Source organism: Neospora caninum, chromosome VIIa, assembly GCF_000208865.1.
Source record: "Neospora caninum Liverpool complete genome, chromosome VIIa".
Lineage (NCBI taxonomy): Eukaryota > Apicomplexa > Conoidasida > Eucoccidiorida > Sarcocystidae > Neospora > Neospora caninum.
The window spans coordinates 3,200,619-3,209,203 of NC_018393.1; the positions used below are offsets into that span (position 1 = coordinate 3,200,619).

The 8,585-nt window shown below is 52.3% G+C and overlaps 1 protein-coding gene across 1 annotated transcript; it reads left to right on the top strand.

Moving 5' to 3' along the window:
* Positions 1-644: 644 nt before the first annotated feature.
* Positions 645-6,616, top strand: NCLIV_022840 (conserved hypothetical protein; the record flags this gene model as incomplete). The annotated part of the gene is made up of 10 exons (XM_003882478.1): positions 645-823; positions 1,432-1,489; positions 1,880-2,026; positions 2,237-2,758; positions 3,303-3,404; positions 4,274-4,561; positions 5,039-5,489; positions 5,677-5,914; positions 6,155-6,227; positions 6,542-6,616. The coding sequence occupies 10 exons, from the start codon at positions 645-647 to the stop codon at positions 6,614-6,616; spliced, it is 2,133 nt and encodes a 710-aa protein (XP_003882527.1).
* Between the last annotated feature and the right edge of the window lie 1,969 nt (positions 6,617-8,585).

The following is an 8,585-nucleotide window of genomic DNA, read 5'->3' on the forward strand; positions in this document are numbered from 1 at the left end:
TGGGTGGAATTATCGTCGGTTATCTGACACCGCTCAGGTCCATGAAGGTCGTTTGCACCCCCCGAAGCACCGGAAAAAGTGGGTTGGTACAGAAATTATATTTGGAGGCGTTCGCACATCGGGGGCATGCGTCGTTGTGCTTCTGTGTTTCGCCTCGAACGGCGAACTAAATCGACAACGTTACAGGCCGATACATCGGCAGCCCAGTGCGATACTGTTCAGTGAGTGCCGTTCTCATGAGTCGGGGTTGGTCGTGGGTTGCCCCGCCTTCATTGAGTGTCTCCTCGTCGTCACCGTGCTGCGTACCTCCCCCTCCGCAAGCTCTTGAGGCATACTTGGTGGCAGCCACACAGTAAGGAGACCGGTAGTCACCGAACTCCAGAACCTGTTCGTTCTTGTCTGGCTGAGGTTTCCGTCCAGGTCCAGGTACCCCCCGTGGCCATCAGTTTCAGAAATTAGTGTTGCGGTTCGTCATCACTACCGGATATACGGTACAGACTTTCAGTGCGTTACTTGCGCGCGCAAATAGTTCCAGAGAGAATTCTCTGGTGGTCGCGTCTGTCACTTCGCCTGTTGTGCGGTTGAAGGTCGGGGGCGACCAGAGGAGTTGATGTTGTGTAGTCGAGCTACTGACGGAAACAAAAATGGCGGTCGTTGGAAAAGGGTCTGACTTGGTGCTTGGAGTCGAGCTGGGTTCGCAGATGAGTGTTGTCGCTACAGGCACTCGCGACGATGCAGCTAGAGCAGTGAATGAGGGAGGCTTGGGCAAGTTGATTGCTCGCCGTTTTGTACCAACATCGATTGCGTATGCGGGCAAAGTCCGGTAAGAAGATGGCATGCCTCAACGATAGCGCACAGTGTCATCGACACACCGCACACTGGAGAGTACAGCAGTTTTGGTGCACGGACACGGAAATGCAGCAGTGCTGGTTTTGTGGAGTTTCCGGGTGTGCGGTCTAGTCTTTCGGTGACGCTGCAGGAGATACATGTTCACCAAGGTTTAGATACATCTGTCAGATACTTCAACGAAGGGTTGACAGGCATTGTGGAGTCGTCCTCCTTCGGGAGACAAAAATGTCCACCTGCGGAATGTCATCACGCATCACATTTCAAAGCTGGGTGAACATCGGAGCGCAACAAGGGAGGAGCCGTCATCGGCACATCTTCTCTTGCAGTTCTGCGACAGAAAGCAAGCTCCGAGGTCTCTACTGTTGTGGTCACTGTGGAACGTTTTTTGTCTCTTGGCACAGGCTCCATGTGAACGTTTTGCGACACTTACATTTACAGCACATGCGAAGTGCAGGGCGGTCTGTGTGCGTCGACGGTTGCGTCGTGGCTTCATTTATGGCTGTCGAGGAGGTGTTTCAGTCCATGCGCATCATCAACCTCTCTCTTAGCAACATCGTTGTGAAGTTGACGTTGGATGTGCAGCTTATTTGGTGAGGAAGCGGAAGCGAGGGTCAATGAGGAACCGCGGGATACCATTATGGTGAGCACCCCTCACATGTCGTGCCTGATCAGAAGCGTAGACTGTTCTGTCCTGCATGGATAGACGCAAGTTTATGGCACCGTCAGGCAACAGCTGAATATTTGCCAATCGGCGTTAATCAGTGACGAACGAGACAGGCTGCGTGCGATGAAATCAATCCTTGCCATCGACGCCTTTCATGGGCGGCAGGCAAGCCGGCAGTGGTGGTCCTACGCACGATTGCTGCGACGGAGTGAATGGTCAGTCACACCACCGGTTTACCGTGCGGACACCCCAATCGTTCAGCAGCCCAGGGTATCGACCCCAGTTGCTGCACTCCTACTTGCATCGTCCCCTGAAGATAACGCTGTGCTGTGAAAGTGTGACTCCCCGTGGTCTTCTTGTGTTCAGGAGTTGCCGTTGTGGATATCCGTACACACAGTGGACCAAGTTAAAGCACTGGAAGCTCGTCTATCTTCTTGCCCAGCTGTCGAAGTTGGTGTACTCAGTAATGGAGAGCTGCTGTTTCACGTCGACTTCGACAACCAGAAGCTCAAAGTAAGTTGCGGATGTATGGTTTGCATTGCAATTGCTTCCGAGGAACAGATGCTTCGACTGTCGTCCTCACTGTTTCCCACTGGAGAGATGAACATGAGCATCACTACGATTGTGGGTGTACCGTCGCTGGCAGGCAGTGCGGAGAGACAGGATTGGCGCACAGTCCACTGCTCTTGTTGCGTTACTCTAAATTCCTCGCTTGTCTTACAGATCCCCGTGCCAGTAGCTGTTGGAGCGTTCGTAGGTCGACTGTACACTACAGGAATGCATCAAGGTGGTGGTTGCGCCAAGGAACAAAATTTGTCCGGATACGACTTCTTGCGCCATATGCAACACCATCCGCGTGTACCCCACACTGGAGTGCTAGTCGTGCCATCTTCGGTTACAGAGAAAGACTTGGGGATCCTGACTGCAGCTCAGGGCGTGGCGAACGTGCCGTCGCAAATGCTGTCAAGAATGTCAGCGCTAATCAACTGGTGGTGTTGCGAGAAACTCCCAGCAGAATACAACTCTCTCATGCAGCTACAGCGTGCAACGGGAGCATCTGTGAAGGAAAAGGGAGTGGTCCACGTTGCATTGTTGGATGTTGGCTTCTCCGAAATCTCAATGGCAGTGATGGAGCTCAGAAAGACAAGCAGCGAACAAGACACTTCCGTTGTGAGGCAGCCCCAGAAACAGGTCTCGGTGAAAGTTCTCTGGAGCGCAGCAGCTGGAGACATAGGCATCTTGGACGTAAGCTACAACCGCTAACTCATCTTCAAGAGACCGAAGTGTCCCCCTCATCGTACGAGAGGGCTGGAATCCATGTATGTGGATGTGATATGTGATCTGTTGCCGGTAACAAGGGCCCACGGCATTCAACATGGTTGATGGTTTTCTATTCACTGAGCCTACGACTCACAAGGCATGCTCTTCATTGGGTGGGAGAAGCGGGTCTCGACGATTCGTGGCCTTTCTTGGACGTAGAGGCGGAACGTGGCCGCTGAGCTTGCTTTCGCGTCGCGTCGGTTCAAGGACGCCTGTGGGAGGCTTTTTATGGTGCGCAAGGCTCGGCATATGGCAAACAGCACTGTGCCGCCCCCCGCCCCCCCCCACAGACACCTAGGTATGGAGGTCGCAGTTACAGCTCCTGAAATCGTCGTGTGTCTATTTGATGTTACTGGCTTTTGTGAGATTGGATTAGAATGACAGTAGACAGCGGGGAACCATGGCGAACGAGTCATCTAGGTTCCGACTGGCCTCAGTATTCGGGCTGCACGTTCCAATATCTTTTCAGGCTGTCAACGTTCTCGCCAAACACGTGAGGCATCACATCAAGGAGAAGTTCCACGAAGACGTCCGGACCAAAACGGCCCGTTATTGGCGAATATGTCAAGCGGTGAGACAACACGACGCCCAGTCGCTTATCGAGACTGCATCGAATTCCTTCAGTGTAGCATTGTGTGAAACAGTGCTGACAGCCAGTCACTCCTGGGATCGGCCAAAGAGTCACCTTCCGAGGGAACTCCTGCCTGCATGAAGAACACCTGCTTGATGCGCGAAATGAGAGAACCTGAGCCGTGGCCGAGGATACACATTGACGGCGTGGAAGCCGAATGACGTGGCCTTCAGTTTGGAAGCAGGCAGGTGATACTACACGTAGCGAGAGGAATTGCAGGGCATGTGTATTACGGCACCGCATGTCCTAGATGTTTAACATAAACAAGACGTATCTGCGACATCTGAGACCGAAGTGCGACGAAAGAAGCCATCATCGAGTCATTCTCAAAATGGGCAACTGTTCAGTCGTTCTCTTGTCTCTGGTGCATCTGCGCGGGCGAAGTGTGCAACGGCAATTCGTGCTCTTTGTGACGTGAATCACGCGTCCATCGATTTGAAGTTTCTCCTCAAAGACACCGACTTCCGCTTCAACATTACCAGGAAGCACTTTGGAGAGCTATGTGCGCCGCTGCAGGTTAGTTTGGTCGACACGTTGAATGACCACCCAGCTGGCTCCTTGGTCGCATCCTCCTCACAATGCCGGTTTTGCAAGAAGGTGCATTGTATAAGACAGTTGTCACCATCCTGGGAGGGTCTACCACCGAATCGGCGATCTGTTTGAGAGGCCAGCCGTCAAGCACGACATTCGAAGGCGTGTACCTGACGGCCACAGTTCCGAGGTGGGAAGCCCGCGCTGTGCGTGGGCCGGGGATTAGTTTCATTCAGAATGCGCTGGCGTTGTTTGCTGTCATGGTTCGTTGCCTTCAGGCCAAGTTGAAGACCTTCATGGAGGAGACTCTAAGCAAAGCAGGGGTAACCGGAGCGAACGTTGCCGCTGCCGATGTACTCAATTCCTTAGCTAGAACTGCCTGGATCCATTCGACAATCGCCGATGCAGTGCATTGTGACAGCAGAAGCGGTAAACCAGGGAAGATTCGCTGGGTGGAGGACGGAGGAGCTGGAGCTGTCTTGGGAGCGGTGTATTGGGCAGCTGACAAGAAATATGTGGACAACTTGGTCGACAGGAACCCTCCGTATCCGGAAGATCAGCTTCTCGTAAGTGAACAAGCGATGAAGAATGCATGACTGGGGTGATGACATGAAACACTAGCGGCTAGCTGAGCAACCAATACCGAGAAAAATAGGAGCAGTTGCAGTTGGAAACGGGAGTCGGAACTCCATGTGGTACTGTGGTGCAAGCTGTTGTGTTAGAAGGAAGCTGAGGGAGTCGTAAGACCGCGGCCTTAGCAACACGGCTCATTACGCGATCCTAATAAGGCCAGCCAGTCGAGCAATTCTCACTGAGAAAGCAATATCCATGTGGGCTGTTGTTTGCTGCGTATCTGCGTGTCTGTAGTGCGTGAGAGGTGCCCCTGTCGACAGCAATGAGCAAGGCAGATACGTAATAGATGAAGCGGTCGATATTGGACAGTGGCGTCGGCGTCGATACTGAAGCATATGACTGCTGCATCAGTTGATAGGGAAGACAGCAGCGTTGGGTTCGATGTGGTTTTCGTTCCACTGCTGTCACAGAGGATGACTGCATTGGAGACTGACATCCGGAAGATCGAGCGGGGCGAACTGGAAAGGCGATTCCTTCTTGCCCATCTCGAGTCGTATGCTTTTGAGATGCACCGAGCAGCAACGACAAAAGATAACTTAGTGCGTAATGCAGAGCAGTTGACGAAAGTAATAAAAGAGACCGAGACATCAGCGGGTGCATTGCAGGAGGCACCACTGGAGAAGGTGAAGCAGGCATACGAGACTTTCCGTTCGTACTTAATGAATTCCGAACCGAGACTTTTTGAAGCGGTTGAGGACGAAAGAGCCACAAGACTGGGTCAAGCGAAAGGAATTGATCCCAGAAAAGCAATGGATATCGTGGTTCGCCAGCTTGGCCAGGAGAGCAACTCAAAGCTACCCAATACGATATTGCTGAAGCGAGCGAAGAGAGACACCGAAGAAGCCTCTGAGTTACTCGCTGGTACGTCACCATTCTCTACACTACGCGCGTGTCGCGTGGCGTCGACGACCACGGCCTCAGTTTCCTCTAAGGCAAGCGCTCTGCTCTTATGGCGTAGGTGCCGTCGGTTCCACAACAGAAGGTTTGACAGATCATTGAGACGCTACACCTGAAATGTACGGCTGTCGATTCATGTGCTGACTTTCAGGTGGCCAAACGGATCTGGCGGTGTATCTGGCTAATCAGAGCCTGGGATACCTGTCCAATATGGACACAGCAACTGCGCGCGACACAGACAGAAGGGCAGTAACCGAGCTCCAGCTTCAGAACTATCTTCAGCTGTCCAAGGCCCAGACAAAAGAAGCCGTTGAGGATCGAGCAATCGACTATCGTTCTCGTCTGCTGACACAGGCACTCGACAACTGTAACAGAGCTCTAGCTATCGAGTAAGATGAGTTGATGAGAAGACAAGCGCATATCACCGTAGCACCACTCCTACTGTGACGTGTCTTGTGTACGGACCTTTGTGAGGTAGCTAGTGCGTGTGGCAGCAGGCAGGGGTCCAAACCACTCATGGAACGGCGAGGTTACGTACGTCGGCGCCGCGTATTTCGCTTGAGGTACAGAATCCTTCGCTTGAAGACATTCAGGTGTGTATGCGATTGGACGTATCCTTGGGTTTGCAGCTCAAAGAATGCCGACGCTCTATTCCAACGGAGCATCACGTACATGACGTTGAATGACTTCAGTAGGGCAAAGGTAATGCGGACAAATATAACTCAGGGAGACCGATAGAGTGACGGAGAACTCCACGGGGAGCGAACACGAGAGGGTCCGTGATTTGCTGTGGGTGGGATGCACGTCTCGTTGAGGCTTTCAGTCCCGATCTACGATGATATTCCATGCAGCGCTGTACAGATCGTGGGGAGAACGAATTTGCATCGTTGGAAACAGAGTAGCGGGGAGGCGTCGCAGCTAGTTGGACGCAGGTGGTGTACGTTAAGATGTGGAACGGGATTCCGTACGGCCGATCCCCAATTCCGTAATGGCTTGGTGACGTGTGATACCCATAGGCGGATGTCGAAGCAGGTCTAGCGATCGTACCGGGTAGTGAGGCAGGCAGAGCGGTAAGGAAGGCATTAAAATAGTACCCCATGGGCACTCTGTTTTGATGGAATGCATACGAGGACACACCATTGGAGTACCGTGTTCTTGAGCGGCAGCTGATGTACGTGTACGGTAGGTAATCCGTAGTATTCTGTTCACCTGATACGAGTTACCCACAATTTGGGATCGCGGATCATTTGCGCAAAGACCGACAACTGCTTGCCTTGAACAGCAGAAAGCCAGCAGCCTACACGTGCGCGCAAAGGAGAGAGATGCACAAAGATCGACCTCGGAAGAAGCTTAGCAAGTGCATGCGGCCGCTAGAGGTGCATTGCGTCAGCAACGTATCGTTCCTTAACGGCTTCCAGCAGAAAAGTGCCGTATCACTAGACATTCGCAGCGGCGCTGCGGCACTTTTTGTTTCGTGTTACAGTTGGAAGCGGAAATCACCCAACGGCAGCAGTCTCATACTGCCCTGTAAAGAAAGCTTCGGTGAATCTACAGCCGCGGTAACCGTCTCCTGACTCTAGGCATCAGCAGTGTTCGGGGCTATCAGGAGGGTAACCAAAGAAACTAACTCGGCCTTCGCAGTGGGACGTGGCCGCATGCTTCCAGGACTGTCCTCGTGGCGAGGCAGTGCTTGCCAACCCCGCGCATGGTGAAGAAGAGCACCATTACGTCAGAAACACAAGGAGTTTCAACATCTATGCGTGAGCGTGTAGTTGATGGGAACGTGTAGTCTTCAGCTTCCGAGAGGAGTCGAGTGTCATGGATCGTCAGTAGACGTATGTGAAGTGCGTGTGACCGTCCGGTGGTGTGTTCTGTGCCTTCTAAGAAGGATCGTTACAGTTTCAAATCTCACGGCGAGAGGGATAGATGGAAAAGCACTCTCAGGCTGCTGTGATGTGGTCGCGGCAAAGACACATGAGAAACAGAGCAGAAAATTGAACAGTTCGAACATACTGCAGCTAGCGGGATGGGAATGACTTTCTAACAAGGCCGTGCATGCTACGTAGACGTAGCTACTAGCGTCGAAATCATTCAGTCAGAGCAGTACAGTGTACTGCAGATTCGTCAGCAGTAGTTGACAGCCTCGGAAACGCAGTCTGTTGAAGACAGCAATTCGGGACGTCATGGGGCACGTAGTCACCTGTGAAAGCATGACAAACACGATACCGGCAATTCGTGTGTAGAGAGGGTGTACGAGAAACTGACGAACAGATCTCTGCTACCCGTGCACATAATCACTTGTGAAAGCGTGACGAACATGAAAAAGTTAATTCGTGTCAACAGAGGGCGTCCGAGAAATTGGCGAGCAGACGTCTGCTAACTTTGCAAGTGGCCCCCGAGTAGACGAGTAACAGCGCATCGGGTCCGTCAGATGCACGCCATAAAACAGGGAAGGTGAATGTTTCGGTTCATCTTGTAATACTAGACTTTTTAGGGGAGGCAACCCGTTGCTTCACTGTTACGGAGAAAACAACTTGGGGTGATTTCGTGTAGTCGGTGTGTAACATGTTTGTAAGAGGTCTGTCACTGCGAATCTCCACGTTAGAGTCCTGGTGCTTCTGGAAGCTGCGGAAACACTTAAGTATAAGGCGGTCTTCTTTCCCACCGCGCAAGCGAGCGGAGGGCGGGGATATAGGAAGTGCGGGGTTCTAGTCATTTGTGCACAATAAATGAAATTCAGGAAACAAGCCGTTCGTACGCAAAGCATACTCCTACTACGCTCGTATTTTCCTGTTGTGATCTAGTCGACACCTGCAGTTTGTATATCTCTTCGGATGGCACCCACGGGAAGCTAGAAGGACGGAATGGGGGTCACTGTTTTAAAACTTACAGTCGCCCCGCTCTCAGTAAAACGAACAGGGAATACCCTGAGCAAAGGAACGGCGGTGCAAAGTGTGGCCTGTATATTCTTTTGGAACTGACATTTGTTTTCACCCGCTTTCGGAGCGTGCGCACCGTGGCTGTTTCACGCGCGCCTCGTTTTAAAAACTGGTCGTCTCG